General features: G+C 36.7%; 1 protein-coding gene across 7 annotated transcripts in view; it reads left to right on the plus strand.

The window, feature by feature from the left end:
* Positions 1 to 23,785, plus strand: part of LOC142087787 (phosphatidylinositol-binding clathrin assembly protein-like) — a 33,105-nt gene that overhangs the window by 4,870 nt on the left and 4,450 nt on the right. For 3 of the 7 annotated variants that reach the window (XM_075162400.1, XM_075162401.1, XM_075162403.1), the window contains exons 2-20: positions 3,473 to 3,615; positions 5,143 to 5,218; positions 6,058 to 6,160; positions 6,336 to 6,429; positions 6,534 to 6,645; positions 7,720 to 7,826; positions 8,439 to 8,480; positions 12,881 to 12,966; positions 14,043 to 14,166; positions 16,039 to 16,175; positions 16,494 to 16,597; positions 17,483 to 17,629; positions 18,092 to 18,151; positions 18,248 to 18,358; positions 19,237 to 19,353; positions 19,471 to 19,501; positions 20,001 to 20,121; positions 22,218 to 22,274; positions 22,616 to 22,723. In XM_075162400.1, coding sequence (XP_075018501.1) covers positions 3,473 to 3,615; positions 5,143 to 5,218; positions 6,058 to 6,160; positions 6,336 to 6,429; positions 6,534 to 6,645; positions 7,720 to 7,826; positions 8,439 to 8,480; positions 12,881 to 12,966; positions 14,043 to 14,166; positions 16,039 to 16,175; positions 16,494 to 16,597; positions 17,483 to 17,629; positions 18,092 to 18,151; positions 18,248 to 18,358; positions 19,237 to 19,353; positions 19,471 to 19,501; positions 20,001 to 20,121; positions 22,218 to 22,274; positions 22,616 to 22,723 — 1,880 coding nt within the window. Of the gene's footprint in view, positions 1 to 3,132; positions 3,219 to 3,472; positions 3,616 to 5,142; positions 5,219 to 6,057; positions 6,161 to 6,335; positions 6,430 to 6,533; positions 6,646 to 7,719; positions 7,827 to 8,438; positions 8,481 to 12,880; positions 12,967 to 14,042; positions 14,167 to 16,038; positions 16,176 to 16,493; positions 16,598 to 17,482; positions 17,630 to 18,091; positions 18,152 to 18,247; positions 18,359 to 19,236; positions 19,354 to 19,470; positions 19,502 to 20,000; positions 20,122 to 22,217; positions 22,275 to 22,615; positions 22,875 to 23,399; positions 23,782 to 23,785 lie in introns of those variants that run through there. The other 4 variants (XR_012675599.1, XR_012675600.1, XR_012675601.1 and 1 more) reach the window with 4 other exon arrangements.

The raw sequence follows: 23,785 nt of genomic DNA on the forward strand, positions 1-23,785 counted from the left end.
GCTGCCAACATCCGTATTACAGTTGCCCAGCTGTCAGTCTCTCAGGTGCATGTGTTCCTTTATACTTTCAGATGTATGGGGTTAATAGCCTTTTCCTCCTTTGCTGCCAGCTGTAACAGATCCATACAGTTGTTTCTATGTAGACATTCCTATTGCAGACTTAGAAGAATCATATTAGAGAAATGACACTTGTTTTTTTTAGTTAAGTATCTCAATTGCTAGAATTCAAATGTGATGCTAGCTTTATTATTATTAGTTGTAAAATAACAAAAAAAAAATTGCCCCGAATAGCCATATTAAAGAGTCTTTTTAAACTCAACGTTTTTGCAATACATTCTTAGGAAAGTCCAGTTTTGGCCTATAAAATGCACTGAGATTTTTTTTTCCACCGTTCATTCTTAGTTTAGTATTTTAGAGACATTTCATTTGCCTAAGCATGTGTTCTTTGGTATTGGCAACTGTGGCTTACGTATTTGTGCATTCAAGGAGATTTTGAAACTAAAGACCACAATTGTGCTAAGTGCCCTCAATAAAAATTGTCTTCAGGGGAGCCAGTATGTGTCATCTTCAGCATGTGTCTGAAGTGCATGGGACTTGCAGCTCACTCAGGTCCTCTAACCTCAAGCACAGCTTGAATTGGACTCCGAATGGCCCTATATATGTGAAATAGTTCCTTCTGGTTGCCTTTTAAAATGGTCAGGCTCACATCTTACAGAAGAAAGTAGCACATGCTGGAAAACCTTCCTAGCACTTTTACAGAATTACTGGAATTGCACTTTATAATCACATGGAACCACACTTGTGAAAGAAGAAGGTAACATACGAGCTTCTCAAATGCACCAGAGGTCTATCAACTTCCACTCTGTTACTGTCACTTGACAGAAGACTTCTTTTAGTCTTGTGTACCAAAGCAGAAGGCAGTTGTTGCCTTCTGAAGGTAGAGATCTGGATGGCTTTTTGTGGTAGTAAACCTTTGTGATGGGTTGATAAGCCAAAGCTTTTTTTATGGTGTGTGGCTTAAGGAGAGGTGATCGGTTACAGCATTTGATATAGTTGCTAACAGTAGGATTTCTGTCACATTGTACCTGAGCAGCACTATAAGAACACATTTGATATCAGTCTTAGATGTAAGTATAGGGATCTCCCAGGTGTTCAGCATCATTTTAGGGTCTACTGGAACATCTGCTGGTAGACCTTAGTTTGAGGGAAGGTGACAAGATTGGAATCTCTGTGAGAGTACTGGCAAAATATGAATGAAATTACCTTGGCTACGTTGACTTGAGAGCAGAAAGTTGTTTGGTTTTAACCTGCATCTTCCAGTTTCATCTGTTATTTAAAAAGCACTCTTAATATTGAAAATCTTCAGTGAAAAATTTGACTTGCATAGTGGTCATGTGAAGGAAAAGGACTTTGTGCAGAAATAATATTTTCAATAGGCTATCTGTGTGGTCTTTGACCTCAGCAAATCAATGGAATTTCTGTTAACTGTTACCTAGTAGTAATGTTACAGGTATTGCTCTGTATAGAGTTTGTGGGGTTGTTGATTGGTTTTTTTATTTGATTGGTTTTTGTAAACTGAGAATAGGAATTATGACTTGTAACAGTTCTGTAACATTTCTGTGCTTGTTACAGACACTTTAGTTACATGAAAAATACCGAGCAAGATCTAAGAGATCTTCATAATACTTGCTTATAAACTGATTGGATTTTGGAAGACTTATTTGCCTTAATGTGTTTTGAGAGAATTACTTAGAAATGTCATAACGAAGTTCTTATTCAGTAGATGAGGCTGTGAACAGCATCTATCAAATGACTTGTTTTTTGAGAATCTTCACATTTGTAAATATGGAAATATTTTAATTCTACTCAGCAATAAGGTTTTGATGTACAGCTTGCTTAAAACTTCTTTTCAGGGCTCTTCATTTTGTGCAGTTATTTCAGCGTTTTTGTGTGTTACTAACAAGGATGAAAGTTTTCATCCCAACTTGCATACATATTGGTACATATTTGGAAACCTTTGATATCAGACTGATACTAGTAACTTATTAGAATTTGCATTTTATAGCATTCTACCTCAACAAGATGCTGTCTAAAACTCTACTCTGTTAAAATTGCTCTGGTTATTAAATTGTTCTAAACAGTGATCCTTAATCAAAGGACTTTATGCTCTTAATAAAGAGATCTTTAATTAAGATACATCTTTAATATATTCTGTGCACTAGAACAGATATAAATTCTAAGTGCAGTATTTCTATGAAGTATTTTGTCCTAAACTATCGATGTGTGATCTCCAAGTTCATGTTTAAATTGCTTATGATAATGTAGTCCGTCCTCTACATACTGCTAATAAGCCAAATAAGTTGGCCATTTCAGTGGTGCCGACACCTCAGTATTCAGTTGTTGCCCAACTTCCCAAGCACCTACCCTTCTTCAAGTACTTACACAGACAAACCATGTAAACAGCAATGCTGCTCTGCAACCAACAGGCAGCTCACAGACTTGGCTTAAATAAGAGGCTGCAAAAGAAGCTTTTCAAACTAGATGTTTGTTTTACTGGCCTTGCCCAGTCCTTAAGGTGTACTTTGATCACACCTGAGCCAAATTTAGCTCAGAGAGAATAAATGTCTAATGTGCATGTCTTGAGGGGTTTAGGATAGTCCCGGATTCAGTTCTTTGCTCTATTCTCAGCAAGTGCCTTCACTAGCATTCTCAGGCAGGCTTTTTTCCCATGTATCTGCTGGAGCCTGTTCTGGTTTTGTACCAATACTCAGGCAGAGACTTGAAGCTCTCTGTCTCTGACCTCCCAAGTTAATGTTCTTACTCCTGAGTTTATAATCAGTCTTAGGCACAAAGAGCTTTTTTTTTGTACAAAAGCCTGAGACCTGCCATGATCCACCACAAAATACTCAGCAGGTAGGTGATTAGGTTATTTTAGCGAAGTGGAAGAGTGTATAGATGCAAATTTTTGCTTTTAATTCTTATAGAAAAGAGGCTTATTACAGGTTTGTAGCATGTGTGTCAGTACTCAGGCTTAGGTCGGAGTTGTAGGGTACTTGCTGCCTGTTGATCTCATGAGGTATAGATGTGTCAGCTTTTCCTTGCTTCTCTGATTTTCATTTTTTTTTTTGTTAGATTGAGTGGCTTCAGGCATTGAGCATCCAGAAGGTCTACACTGGCTTTTGGACAGTAACTTGGGCATAGAATTTCTACTGGAACAGGTTATTTATTGATGAGATACTGGGACTCTATAAAATTGTTGAAATGCCTTTAAGGCTCATACTTGGAGTCTTACAGTAAAATGCAGTGAATTTGAGCAAGGAATGTAAAATAGCTCAATTATTTCTTAAACAAAGAACTGAAGTTAATGCTTCCAGTATGAATTCTTAATGTAAAAACACAAAATAACATGATGATCCTCTTTGAGCATATAACTCATTGTAATGCTTTGATTTTTTTTTTCCCTTTAATTTAGATCTAATACAGTGCACAAATGAAATGAATGTGAATATTCCACAGTTGGCAGACACACTCTTTGAGAGAACTGCAAACAGTAGCTGGGTTGTAGTGTTCAAAGCTCTAATTACAACACACCACCTCATGATGTATGGAAACGAGGTAAGATATGATTAGTTCTGTTAAAGCCTCCTTGACAGTGTTTTTAAAAATGGTCTCAATCTATGAAGCATTAGATATATGCTTCCGTTTTTCAAAGGTCTTTGGTTTTCCTCTGCTGATGGCTGTAAAGTACTTCTCCAGAGAAGAAAATATTCCTTCATTATTTCAATACCAAAATATATCAGTGTTTGCAATTTACCTGCAGGTATCTGGGTTGGGCTATAGGGAATAATGAGTGACCTTTCTAGAATAAAGACTTGAAAAACTTCTGATGAGCTTTACTTCATTAGGCTAGTCCTTATCAGTAAGTGCACAGCAAAAGAGTCTTGTTAACACTCCATAAATGTGCAGCCAACCTATTAACAGATAAGAATACTTACTAAAGGGGGGAGGAATATGGTGACTAGAATATTTGATCTTGCAAATCGTCATCTAATGGGTTAAATCTTCATACGTTGTTGCCATTAACATTCCTCCAAAACAGGTTTCTATTGCATTTGGTTCACTTAAATTATTTCATCGCTATTTATGAAAAGCTTCCCAGACAATAACATGGCATTAGAAATGTAGTCTCTTACACAGTCCTTCCGTTAAAAACTAAACTTTGTCTTGGTCAGGTGACAGTTTAATCCTGAACTTGTGTGTAGTCATTCTCCTAAAAAATGACTGTAGACTACTGGTAATATTGAAATGATGATTCTTAAAGGTGCTGCTTCCAGCCATTCAGCTGCTCTGAAAACTTAGTGTTGCCTTCTCTCTCCAAAGCTCTGTGAACTTAATTGAAATGACTGTAAAACATAGTGTGCTCTTTGTTAACGCTTCCCCAAGTTAGTTATGTGCTTAAATTGTAGTTTCAACAGATACTAGGCTGAAATTAGAGGATAATACGAAGTAAAATTCACTGCTTGGAATTCACTACTTATTCCAAGTATAAAGCCAAACTGAAGCTACATTGTTGTTGGAGCCAGCTATTATTTGTCAAAACTTACATGTTGTTTACTCAGACCACTGCATTTTTTTTTTATATATATATATATAAATAAAAAAAAAATTATAACTTCAGTGCTGCTGGTCACCACAGTTCCAGAAGCATTATTTTTGCTAATTACTTTTAAACTTTGTAACTAAGCCTGTATCCCACTTCTACAGCAGCAATAGAGCTATGCCAACCTTGAGAGCTTGGATAATGCGAGTGGTATTTGTGTTTTGTGTTTTCCAGCTTGTCTGTTCTAAACTACAAAGTTAACCTAAGCAGCTTCCTCTAGGATTATTAGTCTTTTATTCAGGGGCAGTGATGTCTTTTTATTTAGTTTAAATTTATTTTTTTGCCAAATAGAGTTTTGGATTTCAGAGGCTTTGCTAATCAGTAGTTTCAAGTTTTCCTTTAAATTTTTCCCTTTTAACTAATTTCTATTGTTGATAGAGGTTACTAGAAACAGTTACAAGGTAAGCATAGTTTTCTTGCAATATGCTTAAATGTTTTGACTCTCACAGCAATGATATTCTCAACTTTTTCTTCACCAACAGCGCTTTATCCAGTATCTTGCATCCCGAAACACTTTGTTCAATTTAAATAACTACCTGGACAAAAGTGCCATGCAGGGTAAGGATCTTTCACTGAAGGAAATTACTGCTTTTTTGCTCTGTGATAGTGCCTGTGTCGGTGCACTCTAGGAGACAAATGACATTTAAATGAAAGGGAATTACGATTTATATTGTATAAGGCACCAAAGAATGTCCAACCACGAATGTAGACACAAGGAAAGTGAGATTCTGAGTTACCTAGCTGAGTGCTAGAAAATTGTCTGTAATGTATGTATCATGTGCATACACAGCTGTAGATTTTAAAAAGTGAACTCTTAACGCTGACTAGAATAAACCTGGTGAATATTAGCACAATGATCTATTTTTGCCGTTACATTTTAGTGTCTCAGGTTTACTGTTAAGGTCCGTGGAATGGTAACTAGGATGTGCTGTATAAATAGTGAGAACCCCTTCAAATCTGAGAAGTCTTTTAATTACTTGCCAGTGGTAGAAAACATTTTTGGGTCTTTATGTGATTTTTGAGACACTGCAAATAAGTTACCAAAGTCTTCAGCATTTTACTAGGAATACATTTTTAGTCTAATTTCAAGAACATCTTAATAAGAGCTGCAAGGTTCTTACCTAATATTTTATGCTTGGTTCTTGCCTAGTATTTTAATGTGTGTAGGTATTTATTCTTGTAATTAATGCTTTCCTAATCTTAGCAAGTTGGGAAGAAACTGTAACATTACATCTCAAGGTGAAAAATAGTGAATCTCGAGACTCTGGAAAGTGCCTATGAAGCGGTTTTTATGCAAATTAGTGTAAAACGGGCTAGTAGGAGAATAGTTCCTGAAAAGAACTTAAAAGAAAGTGTACTCCTTCAAAATGTCTAACTTATAAATGCTTAACTTTTAGGCTATGATATGTCTACCTTCATTAGGCGATATAGCAGATACTTGAATGAAAAAGCACTTTCATATAGACTTGTAGCAGTTGACTTCACCAAAATGAAAAGAGGGTAAGACTGTTACTGCTTCTCGTGTTTAGTCTTTCATATTGGGGGGGGAGGGAAATACCAGCTTCTCATGGATTGGTGTTCCTTTTGGCCCTTTGAAGCAATATAGTATTGTTGAAACAGCGTAATATGCTGAGCTGTCTTGGTAACTTGTAAATGTGTGTCTTCTACTCTGTAGGATAGATGGAGTGATGAGAACCATGAATGCTGAAAAGCTTCTGAAAACCCTTCCAATCATACAGAACCAGCTTGATGCACTCCTTGATTTTGATGTAAGTATTTTAAGCTTAGTGTAAGGTAACACTGTCTCACTTTGAAGTGAGAGTTTCATTATTTTATTAAATACTAATTTACTTTCTCATTGCTTTCTACACAGGCAAATCCAAATGAACTAACAAATGGTGTTATAAACGCTGCCTTTATGCTCCTCTTTAAAGATTCCATTAGACTTTTTGCAGCATACAATGAGGGGATTATTAATCTTTTAGGTATGTGAGAATTTTTTTAGCTTTTGAACTTTTGTGAAAGATATTGAGAGAACTAAAGAATATAGACAATTTCTGATTGCAATTTCCTAATAAATTGTCTCTGCTCCATTACCATTAAATTAAGCCTGTCTTAGTTTCAGTGACAACTAGCATAGGCATAAACATAACGCTTCTACCTTGAAAAATACATCTTGAAAAAGAAATTGAGATGAGAGGGTGACTGGTGAAACTAAAACGAAGATACCATAAATGTGTAGTGGACCTTTGGCAATTGGACTGTAAAAGTATTCGTGAGATACCTGGTATTTTGAGTATTTAGTGTAGTCACGGTATGACTGACTTCTGGTTTCCCATACTTTCTTTATAGCTTAACTATTCACTTTTACCTGGTACCTGAATCTATATGAGCCTAGTAGATGACATGTAGGGTTTTTTGTTCGAGAGTCGTAAGCTCTTAGCAAAGCCTTATAATAACTATTCAAGCAAATTTCTGAATGAAAACATCTGATCAGTTTGTTCTGTTAATCCATTAGTTTTTACTCAATGAAATATCTATAAGTATATAGGGCAAAACCATAAAAAGTGAAGGATGTGGTTGATACTCCTTTTGGTAGGTCAGTTCAGTATATGTACCACTTCAGTAGACATTCTGATGTCTTTTGGATATTGAGCCCATTTACAAACATCGAAATGTATTGATACAGGGTCTAAAGATGTAAATACATACCAGGAATGTTTTCAAATGGTAAAATAATTTGCCTTATTGCCAGCTAATAAGCTGACTACTTGAAAATATTCCCCTAAATACCTAATTTAACAACTGCAGTGATTCACATCCATGCTTAATAAAGCTTTGCATTGTATTCTAATGTACTGAAAAAAAAAATCAATGTTTTTCTATTGACTGACTTATTACAAAAGGTGTCGGGTATCCATGTAAACTTGAAAATCTGAATAGCTTTGAGTTACTCCTGTTCTCTCCCTGAAGCTTGTCTCGAATTAACTTTTATGATACTGTGTCAGCTTTTTGCTGGGGAGGCTGTTATCTTACAAGAGTTTTATTTGCATCCTCAGAAAGATATTTTGATATGAAGAAGAACCAGTGCAAAGAAGGCTTGGATATTTACAAAAAATTTCTAGCCAGAATGACCAAATTGTCAGAATTCCTCAAAGTAGCAGAGGTAAATAAATCTACATCTATGGAAAGGATATCATTTAGCTGTCTGTACTGGTACAGTAGTCTATATTCATAATAACAACTACACAAATGGATTAATGTTTGCTTAACTTCGCTCTACAAGGGAGTATTCTACAGATTAGGTATTTTAAAGATTGTATATGCTCATCAACATAAAGTGAGATTCTTGGTTGTCCTTTTTATTAGCCAGACAAGATAGTAAACTTTCTGAAGTGTTGTTATAAATTTCGTGAATGGTCCAAGATGTATGAACTGAATGTACAGTCTATTTACAGTGCTCTCCTTTACGGTAACTGCTCAAGATGGAGTAGTTCCAGTAAGCAATGTGGGTGTTTCTAATGTTCCCCGTAAGCTTTTCTGCATGAAAAAGTTAGGCTGGATGAAGAGTTGGGTTTGCTTTGAGATGCAATTTAATGCACTTGTGATTTCTAAGGTGTGTTCCTACTGAAACTTGTACCAATTCGGAAAGTTATGAATGTGTCTTTTTAATATGTTAGTTTCTATGTAACATTCAGACATCACTGGTTTTTATTTTCATTCCCACTGCATGTAGTAATGTACTCTTTTTTTCCCCTTCTTTTTTTTGTAAATCCAGCAAGTTGGAATTGATCAGGGTGACATTCCAGATCTTACTCAGGTCAGTGTGCATATATTGATTAACCCAATTATTTTGTGCTTTGCGTTTTTAAAGATTGGAGTGTATCATAGTAATCATTCATCTCAAGAATGTATTGTCTTCTATGTATTTATATATGGGAAATATATATGGTGATTTTTCCCATGGCTAAATATACTTGGTACTCGCACTTTGCAGCTCTTAATAAGATTTTTTGATTGTTTAAAGCAATAAAACTCACAGAAAATATCTTTCAAGAACTTCTGTTTTCTATCACAGAAGATTCACTGGTATGTAAGCCGCAAGCATCTTGCCATGCCTTGAGGAAAACCTTCCATTTCACTGTAACTTAATGTCTTCCAACACACTTAAAGGTTACAGTTAGTTGGTTCGTCAAGAATTTTTTTCTTTCCCCTGAGGTCTGGACAGATTTGATGTTTCTATATCAGCACTTAACGCTGGCTTTGATATTACTCAGTATGAGGGATGTGCGCAATACAGGTTGTGCACTGGAACATTTAGTCTAAAAGGTGGAATGCAGGGTAATACCTTCTAGTCAGGATAAATTGAGGGGCAGAAAGGAGGTGAGAAAGATGGTTTGACGTGGTGAACAGGAAACAGTGATAGTCCACAGAAGGGCACAAAGTTATTCTTTGCAAGTTCCTTCAGTTCATAGGGACATTGTATTTCTAACCTAGGACCAGCCCAATAGGACAGAGGTATTTGGTATTCCTTCTGTAGCGCAGAGTAACCTGATGGGTAGAATAAATGGCAATCTGTCAGGAGGCTCGGGCAATAAACTGGAGTGCCTTAGAGGTCTAGAGTACTCAAACTGTTTAAGGGGAGTCAGTGTGAAACAGTTAAAATCTAATGTGTAAACTTTGAACAGTCATATCTAATCCTACCCTACCTTCATGAAATTAAATTTCATGGGTTAATCATGTAAAAATATATATCTACTGTGAAGATTTGCCTAAACTTCATCAGTGTCTCTTTAATACGGAAATAAAATCTAAACCACAAACTTCCATTGTCAGTGTTGTTCCTTACTGCCTACAATATGATTTCCATCTGAAATCATACATGTTTCAAAGTACAAATCTCTAATACTTGCTCCTACCAATTAATATTAACCCCTTTAAGAACTTCTAGGCCTTTGTGGTAGGAAAGAAATATGACTGTAACCAGCAGGGTAAGAGCAATTAATGAGTGAAAACAGGAGTTTGATGTTTTCTATTAGTGTTTGATCTTAGCATCTTACTCTGTCTTTTGATTAGTACTACAGTATTCAGCTGGTCTGTATTATGCTAATCAAATTATACTCAAGTCTGAAGTTATACTTCACTGGGTTTGTGTGCACTTGTCCAGTTAATTGGGTCATTATAAGGCTTTTCAAAGCAGGGTTTTTTGATTTACTGAGAATAGGGGATTTAACTTTATTTTGCTGCTCTTTGAAACTTTCAGTGAGCAAAACCCTTTATGCCTACTGTTCTCACAACATTTTTTCTAATAGCTCAGCTATTTTGTTTTAAGTGCACTTAGACATGCAAGGCAACTCTCTGAACTGTGGTGGTGGATGTCAGCATCCTGTGTATTTTGGCAAGTTCAGTGCCGCTGTTAAGCATTCCACTTCCATAGTAAATTTCATGGCATTTAATAAGAGTTGAATAATTGTACATCAATTTAGTGCCACGTTAAGAGAATTTGCTAAAATTTCATAATACTAGGCTTTCACAAAAATTTAATTTTCATTGTGCTTGTGTTTCTGAAATAAGTTCTGACAGGGTCATGTCTTTTGTTTCTATTCTGGTCTACCATATTTAATTTTTTTCCAAATACTTTGTTTACATTTCTGGTGTATATTCTGTTCTGGGATATGCATATTTCAGAGTTTCCTTAAGCTGTTCTTGACAACAATGGCTTTATCTCTTTAGAGGCTTATTGTTCCTGCTGCTGTATAAGCGTTTTCCTTCTTGATTCTAATGTTCACAGTTCACACAACTTTTGCCAGTTCCTGTAAAGAAAATATTTTCCTTTGTAGGTGCTTTCACAGTGGTGTTGCTTACTTTGTTTATAGCTGTTACTGTATTTCATGAATGTAACTGGGTCATTCTCCTCTGTATGGATGTTAGTCTGTCAGATGTCTTTGGGTGAGGGGAGGGAGGCCGAGTCATAAAATACAGCCTTTTTCAAGTCATAATGTCTGTATTAGCCCACGCATCTTTTCTGACATAAAACTACTAAGATCTGTTCACTCAAGATTTCATCTCTGATGTTTTGTTGGATGTCTGCAGCAATGAGAAAGTTCAGAGAAGTTACTGATTTGTTGGGTTTAGGTTTTATGGTTGAGGGGGTTCTTTAGAGGGTTTTAGAAACAGCAAGTATAGAATATGCTTTTCCATACAGATAAGTTTTTTAGAGTAGCCTTGAAAAAAAAATGAAGACTAGGAAAAACTTTCTGGAATTAGGGTATAGTCTCCTGCTATTAAGATTAGCTATCTAGCTGTGTCATGCAATGCCTTTTGCAAACCATTTTTCCTCCTGAAAGGTAAAAGTATGGGGTTTTTTGGTTTGGGTTTTTTTTTGTCCCTGATAGCTTTCCAGAGGGGTATTTCAAAATCTTCCCCTTTGGGGTTTAGCAGTCTAGTTTGAACGTTGAAGTTATTCATGACTAGTTGTTGAGATAACTACCCTGTCTGAGCTTACCTAGCTCTATTTATAGAAAGAAATACCAACTCAGGCCTTAACTTTAAGACAAGCAGTTTTATAGGATTATTCTAATTGCTTTTCTTTGCATCTCTTGCAGCTTGACTTGGCCTTTATTAAATGTGGGAAGCTAGGACTGTGCTTAGTATTTCAGAGGGGAAGTTGCCAAATCCTTGTGTGATTAATATTTTTCTTCTTTCCAGGAAATACTTTGGTCTAGCTTTTGATACAGAAGGGCTAGCAAGGGCAAGCTTGTTTTCCTTCCAAACAATGCCTATCATATCTGTTCTACCCACTGAAAGTTGGCAAGTGGTAAGAGAGGCTTAATGCCTCTGAAACCGTGCCAGATGAGGACGACTGAGCTGGCAAGTAGATTAAAACTTTAGAGGTCTATTCCCTTCATCTGATTCTGCAGTAGGATTTACTTCACTTGTTTTATGGAGTATGGACTATGTAGTTAAAAGCCGCAAGAGCAATGTGGCTAGAATAGCAAGGCGGTGAACTCTTCTGAACGTGCCGGCCTAATTATTTTGCTTGATGGAGGTTGTTTTTATAGGATGATTTGGAGAAATCTTACTTCCTACTAGGACTGTGTAATCAAGATGAGTTCAAATTTATTCTGAGCTTTGAAGCTGTTTCCTTTGGTATGGAAGAAATATTTCTGTAGTGGATACAAGTATATGACAGAAAGAAGGCAGGTTATGATTGGCACTTTTTTCTTGTTTTGTATAGGAAACAAAGCAGCTCTGATGTGCCTTAGTCTGTATATTTTAACCTTGCTCTTTCCTGTTACCTATCAGTTAAAATCTTTGTCTCGGGTACTGAGTAATGTCATGGCTGTGCTCTCAGAAGTCTTGGTAAGCTTATGAGTATTGGTCACCTAAAACTCATTCAGGTGTCTCAAGTCTTAGCTGAGGTGTCTACTGCCTGACTTCCTGCTGGATTTAAGTGGCGAGAAGCCTGTGTTTTGGAATCTTCTTCGTTGCTTTAAAAACAGCTTAATGTTTAAAAACTTCTCATGGGTAACACTTTTCTGGGGGTGGGGGGAGGGGCGGAAGCCACCAAAAAACAACTTTATTTGAAGTGATCTTGCTAGTTTCTAATGTTTTAGGCCTACCAAAGGCTTTGGAGTAATTGAATTGGTTCATTGTGTAGTCATGTGTTGAATAGCTACTCAGTCTGTAATAGTATTGTTGGGATCAGGTTGAATTTGATTGCCTTTTTATCAAACCTAACATCCTGCTGTAGTCAAGTGTTTCTAAGTAAGTATTGACTTTTGACTATTGACCTTTGACTGTAAGTATTTGAGTGGAAAGTGATTGGCTTTTTGTTGTTACGGGGGAAAAGGAATCAAAAAAGCAAAGGCTTCATTTTGGTACTTCTGTGAGTTTAAGGGAGTACTGCTTAATCAGCTGTGATTATTGGATTAATCTTAACGTAGCAAATACTGTTGCCAAAAACAAGAATGCAACTTGCGTACACAGAAGCAGACCTACTCTGGGGGAATCCTTACTTCATGTCTCTGTGGTGCCACTTCTTTTAAAGAACCACAACTGGGTAGACAGAATTCAGTGTGCAGGATGACAGCAAAACCCAAAGGCACAATTATTGATGTGTGGGTTTTTGTTTGGTTTTAGTGGATGAGGAAACTAATCTGTGTACTAAACAATGATGTGTTTTCTAGAAGCAGTGTTTTATAAATACTTTAACTTTAGGCACCCAGCAGCTTGCTTGAAGCACTGGAACAGCATTTGGCTTCTGTGGAGGGAAAGAAAACAAAAGAAGTCTCCGCTGCCAGCAGGTGAGCACCCAATGAATTACAACGATGCCTGTACTTAGGATTTGTCATCTTCATACTAAGAATTTTCAGGATTCAGTCATTTGGTGTTCTCCTTGAATTTTATTCACTTCCAAATATATCTTCCTAGAAGTATAAATGAAGCATCTAGTGAGTAGTAGTCTGATAGCTTAGTCACATTTGAAATCTAGGTATGACTGCCGGTGTCTCTGACAGACTTCTTACTATGCTGTAATAAACCACTGAGCTGAGACCTTGTATATTATTCTTTTTAGCTTTTACTTGTTTGGAGTCCTTTGGCTTATAAGACTTCTGGGTTTTGAGTCTCATTTTACCCAAGATAGGATGGTATTTATCTTTATTGTCAATTACCTACCTCTCAGACCATGAATTTATCTTAACCTGCTTGTAAAAGTTCTTCAGTCCCTTCTCAGAACAGCCAAATTAGCTTAGATGCTTTGTGCTGACAGGAATTATGTTATTCTTTCTGTCAAGTATGGTATCAATATGTATGAACAGTACTTCTGACTGAAGAGTGAGAGATCTCTTTTGGCATAGCCATTTTCCCCCAGAAACTCAAGAAATACTGATAAATGTGTCAGTGTAAGCTACGTTCCTGAGTTGCTGTCTTGCTCCTCAGATTTTTTTCTTTCTTTTGCAAGTGTCTGAGGATTCGCTACCACAGTATTCTGCTAAAAAGTATATTATATAGGGAATAATTTCTATGCTTTGTTTACTGTTATACATATAATATGTACAAACAAGCTTTCTATGCCTCTGCTGCTTGAATGGAATAGAATTCCAGTCTAGTCTATATGACCTTAAAGAAAAAAGACAACTGGTATGTTCTGCACTTTCCAGTTCCTACCCACTGAAACTTGAGGGAGTAATCCTGCGTACTCATGCTGCTTTTTCACCAAACTCCCTCATTGTTGGGGTGTCTGCTTTTCTGTACCAGAGAGTAAGGGGAGAAAAGGAATGGCACACAACTAGATAAGGCACTTGATGATTAAATTATAAGTGATGTATACCTGACTGTTTTTTTTAATAAAACTTTTTTCAATTATTATTGTTTTTAGAGCTAGTGCCCTATCCAGTGCTGTTTCCACACTTGCCAATACAGGAATGTCATTTAGCAGGATGGATGAGAAAGAAAAGCAACAGGCATTGGAGGAGGAACAAGCTAGACTGCAGGCACTTAAGGTACTCTATTTTTTTACAAGTTTGTACTCCGAGTTTTTTTTTAAACTGGATACAGGGGAAAACTGAGATTGGCTTAAAATAGTGTATGGTGGGGGGACTCTCCTTTTAAAAGAGGCCAAGGCATGATTCCGTGGGATGCAGGTGTGATGGCTGCCAGTATGTGGTGACCCTCCTACCAGGAGTATGATTTGAATAGCAGACAGCTGATATAAGTAATTTATATTCTTCCTTACAAGAGATTGTTAGTTATCTCAAAGAATCACAAAATGAGTATACAACAATTCTAGGTTACATCTCAGCAGCTGAACGTACAGCATTGCTATTGTAAGACTGATTTTTGGTAGGAGGGAATTATTTTTTCCCATAATGTGTGGAATATGGTTTTAGTGTGATTCTTCAGTCATGTTGCTCAATAAGAATATATGCTATAGTTCTGCCCATGTTTAACTGCTCTTATTTATAATTCTATAATTTAGTTTGAAAAACTGTTTGAAATCATATGTATTTAGGTATAATATACGGACTTTGAATAATAACACATTTGAAAGAAAATCAGTATGTTCTCTCTTGGTTCCTGAAGGCGTTTTCCTTTGCTCATTGGTACTTGTTGAGTAGTCCTCTTAGTAACATCCCTCTCTTAAGGCCTGAATCCTGGTCCTTCAGGTCCTTTTAACCTATTTGTAACACTGTTTTCTGAGAACATACACAGTAAAAAATCTCGAACAAGGGAAGATGCTTCTCGTGCTGAAAGCTAAATCTGTAGTTCTGTCGTGTCCCAGGCACACGCAAGTGGGGCAGTTGGGAGTTTTTCTTGTGTTGCTTTAACGTCTCTAGACACACCTAAACGATGAAGCAACTCTGCGCCTGTCATCTGGAGGCCACATTATGAGAGCCTTAAAACTATTTGGAATGTGAAAGTGAACTTTGACGGTAATGCAGAGTTGAGTTTCATCTCTGGAGTTGTAGAGGTCTGTTGAAGATTCTCCAGTTTCCTGACCTGGTGTAAGGCATATTTTTCAAATCAATGTGAAGCAGGATACTGGACTACAATCTTGGTGTGCCTTGCTGCCTGCTGCTAAACTGCTTCACTTGAATCTCAGCAAGTGTTGTGATGTTGTTTGTTTTTTTTGGTTGGGTTTTTTTTTATTGTTTGTCTTCAGGAGTTGCATCAGATGTCTCCCCTTTTCACTGTCCCACTTCTACTATGATAGGACTTGTAGCTGCTGTAACCGAACAATAGAATCAGTTTATATAAATTTTCATTTGGGATGCAGGGAAGCTTGCAAGCTCACTCAACATTTTAGTTGACGAATGTAAGCAATGTAAAACATACACCTGTGCTTTGACTTGTGCTGTATAAATGCAGTGGGCATATCTAGAAGTAACGAGGGATGTAAACCTAAAATTAGTAATGTAAACTAGATTTTTATTTTGCTAGTTTAAGAGCAACACCACATGGAGATTAAGATGCACGTTGTCAGTCTGACTTCAGAACTGAACTATGAAGAGATCCTAACAGTAGAGAGATGACTCTTCCTGAGCAAAGGTTCATTGACTGGTTTCTCTGAGTGACTATGAAGGGAACATAGGATGTGTAGCCTGACTAGAAATGTTTTCCTTCTAGGCAGTTATAGATCATTTAAAAAAAAAATAATTCAAAACCTCAAGTCCCAACTTGATTTTTAAAGACTTTATTAAAACAAATAGTTTTATCTCCAATTTCAGTCATCTTTCTGTTTTCAGGACTTTACAGAAGAATAACTGTTATTTATTAAGGCCATAATTAAAATTTCTTCTTGGAAAAGGTCTTCAGGACTGAAGGGTTAATAAATTAATGAAACTAAAATGAAAACTGTATGTCTCATCTTTCAGGAGCAGCGATTAAGAGAGATTTCTGTAGTATCAAATTCCACTTCCACATCAGCATCCCCAAGCACCTTATCAGGAAAAAGTGTGAATACCACTGTAGCTGTTGACCTCTTTGCAGTACCAGCACCCACAACAAATAGGTGAGAGATACTTTGCTTTCTGAAGCAAGCAGAAATTACCTCATTGGCCTGTAGCTCCACTGTCAACTGCAAAGCACTGATCCTAGTTACTTCTCAAGTACTTTTCAAGAATAACCTATTGCTGATGCTTTCCTGGTGTGTTCACAGGAATTTTGGTATCGGTCAGTAAGAGGTGCTTAATTGCTAGTTTTGTTTTGTACCACTATTATAGGTGGGCTACTAGTGAACAAGAGAAAGTGAGATTGGTATGTTCGTATAACACAAGAATACAATGCCTATTATATATCTTCATGTTTCTCTCTCTCTCTTCTTACTCAGCATGCCCAACCTTTCTAGTGATCTTTTTGATCTTCAGCCTGCGTTTGTTCCAACTGTGCAGAGTACTCCAGCTATATCAACATCAGCAAGCAGCGCTTGGGGAGGTGAGCTGATATGGTAATTTGACTGTCTAAATGATAGGTGAATTCTTAGAATACAAGAATAAAATACAGATTCATACTTAATTGAATCTCCATCTTAAACCTTAATTACTTTGCATCCAAACATTTCTATCCTTGACAGAATGTAAAATAAATCATCTGAAAGCTCTGGCAAACTGTTATAGAAAAGTTACTTCTTTTAACACATAGCAATAGTGCAGTAGGTGGAATGAAGGAGCTATTCAATAAAGGGGACAGGTAGAAGAAATGTAACTAAAAATCGAAGTTTAAAAATGCTGGGAAATGTAAACTAAGCAGATGTAACTGAAAAGATCCTGGAGTAGTATTTCCATTCCATTAAGTGATATTTAATACACTTTTCATTTAAAAGGTGCTCGTGACTTCAAAGTTCTTACAACAAAGCTGTCGTTCCCAGTTTCTTGGGCACAGCATTCTCTGTACCCTCACCCAACCTTCCAAAGAATAGTTAGGATAGATGTCAAAGAAATGTCTTTAATGCTGAAATAAGGCAATGTTAACACCATTGTAACTGTTGGTATTTTAATAGGTGGAATTGATACTCCTATGTGCTATTTAAAAGGTAGATTCTTGAAGCCAATAATGTAGTATCTAACTTTTTTGATTGATAAATGTTCTGTCATTCTCTCCTGTGCACCCAATGGCAATATTAGAATTATTTTCCTTAAATAAGAGAGCTGCTAGGATTTTTGTCTGAAACTAAGGATTTGTATCTTTAATGGGCTGATCACTAGGTGGAATATTTACAGTTTGACTTTGTCTGGAGATCTCATATGCAATCATTTCAATCTGTCTTTCTTTTCCATTATTTGTACTCTGTATTCTTTCCTTCACTTCTGCATCTGAAAGGTCCTTTCTCGTCCTCAAATGGTTGTGTTGGTTCTCCACCTCATCTGGACATCTTTGACATGAAGCCAGTTGAAGAAGCTGTAAAATCTACCACCCCTTTCATCATTTCTACTTTTTCCTCCAAACAAACGGTGGAACTGTTTAGTGGTAAAAAAACCAAACAAACAAAACCCATGTAGTTTCTTTGCAACTGGAGATGATAATGCTAGTAAACTGGGCTGTGTAATCTTCTTGTGGTTTGGACCAATCCTCACTTTTTAATAAAAGTGAAAATGGTGCATTAATTCCAGATGTAGTAAATGATATGTTTCCTTAAAGTTTGATTTCTACAGTTGAAACAACTCATTATTTTGTTCAGCTTGCCCAACCTAGACATCCTAAGACTTGCAGTGTTGCTGGAATTTTTGCTGATTTCTTTCAAACTGCAACCTCCTTTCTCTTTTGTAATGGGGAATGCAGGACATACTTGAGCTTTTCAAATTTGTTAAATAAAAAAAATCCTTTTTTATTACTAAAAATTCTTAATTTTTAACTGCAGATTTAATTTTTGGGTCCTCTCTTCCTTTTTCTCTTTTAAACTGATCTTATTTCTTCTCTCTTTTTACGAAGATGACTTTAGTGGTCATAAACCTACATATGCTTCTGTGTATCATCCTCTGACTGTTGATGGTAATTTGATTTTTTTTTTTAAAAAAAACTTTCTGGTTTCACTGTAATGAGTGGTATTACTGGGTGTATTTGATTACTCTAAACTTTTTTTTCCAGGTTTTCCTCTTCATTCAGCTCCTCCAAGTACCACCTCTTCAACAATTAATGTGGACTTTGATGCTGTTTTTGGAGGAAAGTCTACAGCACCAGACTACAGGACTACAAGTGGTAAAAACCAACTTATGACTAATTTACACCCTACAGGCAACAGTTGCTTAACAATTTAGCATAATTGCTTTTGCAGTTCAAAATTTAATAACTTAATAGATTTGCAAGGTGATTATAGGGCTGATAAGATAACAATCAATCAGTTCAATTGTAGTTATTTACTTTCAAATTAACTTTGACTAATCTTATATACTGTGTAATAACCGTTTCCTCTCTTTTTGGGGGAATGAACTTTGAACGTGGCCCGCTGGATATCTCTTAATGGGTAAGCTTATGTTAATCTGTTTTCAGTGCTTGTGACTTCAATGTTTTCTCCTGATACATGATAATGAGTTCCCTCTAACTTTATTGAGAGGCATTGTACTTACAAAAATACAAAACCAGTTGTGTGCATGTGTTGCTTGAAGAGTAGCTGAGTTGGTGCTATTTACTATATATATATTCAAAGTCCTTATGAACATACAGCAAAGGAACTCTTGTGTACATTCAGGATACTAGTAGTATCATGAAATTACTACTATATTGTGTTACAAGAACACTTTGAAACTATCTTTAACACCCTTCTTTCTTCTTCAGTTTTAGGGGAGATTCATCTTAATTTAAAAATATCATCAGTTACTGCTGAAGTAAAATCAAAGATTTTACTAGATTAGTAGCTACAACATAGTATTCCATAAAAAAATAAGAGGCTAAACTGTGCTTCTGTCTGAGCCTTAAATGCTTCCAGCATGTTAAACCGTGACATATAAATACTCAAACTACTTAGTGTTCTATAAAGAAAATACCTCCCTGCCTTATAGATGTCTTTTATTAAATGTGATGTAGCTGTTTTGTTAACAGTTGCTTTTATGTTCTTTGTTTAGCTTTTAACTTTCTAGATGATGTATTGCAACCCACAGTACCACCACAAAGTCAGAGAGCCACTTTAGCCAACCAGCAAAGTGGAAAAATTTTAGCAAATGACCTCGATTCTTCACTTGCTAATCTAGTGGGAAGTAAGTGTGAAGCTTTTAAATTTAACTTTCCCATTTGTTACTGAAAACAAACCAAGCTTTTTTCCAAAAAAAAATGAAAAATACTTTGCGATTTTGTCTGTTTCTCTTTCTCCCCAGATCTTGGCTTTGGAGGAACTCCATCCAAAAAGTAAGTGCATATATGTAGTTATAATGTTCTCACATGACTATTTTGTAGTCTCTGGCACAGTTTATCAGCACTAACATGGCAAGAGTCTCAACTCTTGAAAGTAATCTGCTACCAAGTACATCATTGAAACAGTGAGTTTGGGTCAGCCACCATGACATGGTCAGCCTTAACTTTTGAAGTAATTCACTTCAGTTAGTTTTGCAACTGAAGTATTTTTATGAAGCACCATAAAAGATCTTGCAGTTACATAAAAATCGAGTTAATCATTATGCTGTACAGTGTAGTAATGATAGTTTACTTTTAACACAAAACAGAACCTGCAGACTTCATACTTACTGGAACAGAGATATACAAGAAGTTACTGAAATCCTGAGTGTTTCTTCCACTCATAGATTTCAGCTGTGTACATATATTAAGGCATGTCTTGGTTTTCCATTATGTTGTCATTACTTTAGCTGTTGACTCTCTGTGAATACTAATACCACAGTTTTCATTTTAGATCAGATATGCAGTGGACCCAGCCTACAGAGAAAAAACTTACTGGTGGAACAAACTGGCAAGCAAAAACAAGCACATCGACCACATGGAACCCTACTCCCTTACCCACTATTCCACATATGGTAATTTCTGTACAATTGACATCACGCTTCATTCCAGCAAATGCTACGTACCTGCTTGAATTAACTTAAAAAGAATAGCAAAGGCTGTTTGGGACAAGACTGGGGGCAGGGGGGGAATGCTTGTCGTGTCACTTCTCAAACTGAATGAGATAGAGATTTTAGTATGCTTTATTTCCCCTCACTGTGTCCATTAAAGACTTAAATAATCAGCTTTTCACTTGAGACATATCTCAGTTTGTAAGTTCTTTCTGAATTGAAACAAATGACCCCAAACCAGAAAATTTCTGATGTGCATGTTTGAGGTGCTCCTACCACATGTGCACACACATGTGCACCTTTAAGAATCCTAAGAATGCGTTTCAAGGGTAAAACTACTGTTCCTTCCAGTTTTCACTCCTTTTTCAGTTTTATCACATGAAATGCTGCTGCAACCCCTGCAAGGCACCTTAATTATCAGGTCAAGCAGCACTTTGGACATTTGATAATGCTCAACAGCAACTTCATATTTTTAACACAGTATAAAATACTAAGTGGAAGTTTTATAGTTATTTAAATGAAGAATTTTCATTTCTTGGAGGGATATTTGTAGGCAACTGACTTTTCCTATGCTTTTAAAAGAGATTTTTCAAGTATCTTCTATTCATACAGATACAAACGACTTCTGAAGTATAGCTGCCTTGGAGGGAAGTAAATGTTCATCTCTGTTATATGTACAACTAGCGTAATTGCCATATATGCTACAAATTTTGGACCTCTGTCTGACTTTATTTTCCAATAAGAATAGCTTTGCCTGTAATGCCTGTTTTCCTCATCTTACGCGAGTATGCTAATTCAAAATTATCAAAGTTGAATAGAATATTAAATCCAGTATTGGACTCAACAATGGAACTCAGAAATTGGGATGGGAGGATGTCTTAGCTGTATAGCACTTTCATGTGAGACTTCTGAGACCATAAAATCTTTTTATCCCCTCTTGGTGCGTGCTTTAGAACATGTTGTGTTAGAGTGCTGATGCATTCTTATTTTTGAAAGATAGAGGGCACCTTAGCACACATTGATCGCTGTGGATTTGGGTTGTGTGTTTTTATTCCCTGTGTTCATGGTGTAAGCATTTGAGTGGCTTATGCCAGGTATCTGCTTATTCATTTGCTTGGGCTTCCAGCAATTAACAATGCAAAGAATAGCTCAGTTATGAGCATCTTTAAAATCAGTGCTCCAGTATTAGAAAGGTCTAACTGTCCTGGCTTGGTCTGTGGCATTCAGAGTACTAACCCTCCAATTCATGTATGGTCTGCATACTCTTTCATAGTGAAGTATTTTAACTAGCACTCCATTTTTAATATAATTAGCACTACTTAACAAGGCATGGCAATATGAAGTGCATGCATCACTGTGCCTATGAACATAACTTAATATAAGTTACTACCAGTTTAAGATGCTCTTCATTTTTCTTTTTTTCATATTGTGATATGTTGCAGACATCAGAAATTAGTATGTGAGCAACATTTACCTGACTAAACATCTATTGCTATTTGTTTCTTACGCTGAATAGTCACTGGCTTCCTTGGTTTTTTTCTATGCCCTTCTCACACATAACGGAAGGAAGAAGGAATATTGCATGCCATGCCCTCTAAAAGCTTCTCACACAAATGTTTCTGCAAGCAATGTACTCAAATCTGGCTAGATTTCGTAAAATTTCTATTTTTGCTGTAAGTATTACTAATGATAGCTTTTTAGGCAGGGAGCCTATCCAAGTTAACAGGCATAGTTACTGATGTTACTGTCCTTGCACTTTTTTCCTCCCGCTTTAATTGTTTTAATAAATGAGTTGAGCATAGTTACAGACAGTTATGGTACTGGACTTGAATCCATCCCTTGGTTAGAATTTCCAGTTCGAATACCTCTTAAATAATTTTCTGTCCTTACTCCTTTTGCTGTGCCAGAATGGAGTACACTATCCTGGATATGTAAGTCAATTTCTTGTAAATACGTTGGTTATTTTAAGTATTGAAAAATATGTATTTTTTTGCAGTTTTATATATATTACTAGTATGCCTGAGCTTATCTAAAATACATTAAAATTTTCTTGATTGAAGGTACCTGCTCCTATCACATACCCATTGACCACACCTCAAGTGCCTGTATATGGAATGGTAAGAAATGGGATTGTCTTGTACTCCTGAAAAACCTAGTTGTCTCCTCCAGTGGGTTTCATGGCAGGCATTATTATGCTCAAATCATCCTGCAACTTATATGTATTGTCTCATAAGGTCAATAGTGTGTGAAATCTGATAGCTTTTACACACTATGCTTTGGAAGAGATTAAATTTTATACAGCAAGTTTTTTAAAAGCTTTGCCTTTACTACGTACGTGTGTGTGTGTGTGTTTCTATATGCTTATTTTCTACTATACTTAAAATGTGAAAAGATGTATCTTCTAGAATTAGTTTGAATTTTATATACCTGTTTTGTGGGGGTTTTGTTTTTCTAACAGGTACCTCCTCAGATTGGAGCTGCTCCTTTGATGGCACCCCAGTCAATGATGTATACACAGCCTGGTCTAAGGCCAACAAATCCTTTTGCACCTGTTTCTGAAACTCAGGTGAACTGTTTTTCTTAAGATCTTTCTTGAGATCGCATTGAAACCTTAGTCTTGGTAAAAGCAACCAATGTTTCATGAAGGGCTGCTAATGCATTTCTGCATTTGAAAGTGAGGGGTTCCTCAGTCAAGGGCAACAGCTTTTGCTGGTGTTGTGGTTTAACCTGGCAGGCAGCCAAATACCACGCAGCCGCTCGCTCACTCCCCCCGCCCCCCCAGTGGGACGGGGAGAGAATCGGAAGGGTAGGAGTAAGAAAAACTCGTGGGTTGAGGTAAAGACAGTTTAATAGAACAGAAGAGGGAAAATAATAATAAGAATAATGATAGAATATACAAAATGAGTGATACACAATGCAATTGCTCACCACCCGCACTGACCGATAACCAAGTAGCGATCGGTACTTCCTGGATCACGCCTACCGTTCATATACTGAGCATGACGTCACATGGTATGGAATACCCCATTGGCCAGCTGGGCTGGCTGTCCTGATTATGTTCCCTCCCATCTCGTGTACCTAGCTCAGTCAGTAGGCACGGGAGCTGTCCTTGGACTAGGAGGGCACTTAGCAACAACTGAAAACATCAGTGTGTTATCAACATTCTCCTCATACTAAATCCAAAACACAGCACTAGGAAGAAATTTAACCCTATCCCAGCCGAAACTAGGACAGCTGGCGAGGAAGCAAATTCAGATGGTGAGAAAATGCAAATGGAAGGAAGCAAGGAAGAAAGTAAAAATCAGAGATTTAGTGGCTAACTTCTTACTGTGTCAATATTAAGAAAATGAGAGTGGTGAAGATACGTGCTGGATACTTGGTTTAGTCATAGTGACTAAGAGCAGTGGGGAAAGCTTTCTGAAGGATCAGGTGGTGGGGAAGTGAAAAAGGCATGGACAAGAGATCACTCAAGTTGAAGAAACTGTGTACTCCTGTCGTCCAAATACGTTGGTCTTTATGTTCTTTGGAGATTTCTTTAAAGTGCCAAAATGTATAGTCTTAACTTGCAAGTAACAAGGCAGTTGAATAGGTTCATAATTCTAAAACACTGAAAAACTATGTGCTATGT

The sequence above is a fragment of the Calonectris borealis genome, chromosome 13 (assembly GCF_964195595.1).
Source record: "Calonectris borealis chromosome 13, bCalBor7.hap1.2, whole genome shotgun sequence".
Lineage (NCBI taxonomy): Eukaryota > Metazoa > Chordata > Aves > Procellariiformes > Procellariidae > Calonectris > Calonectris borealis.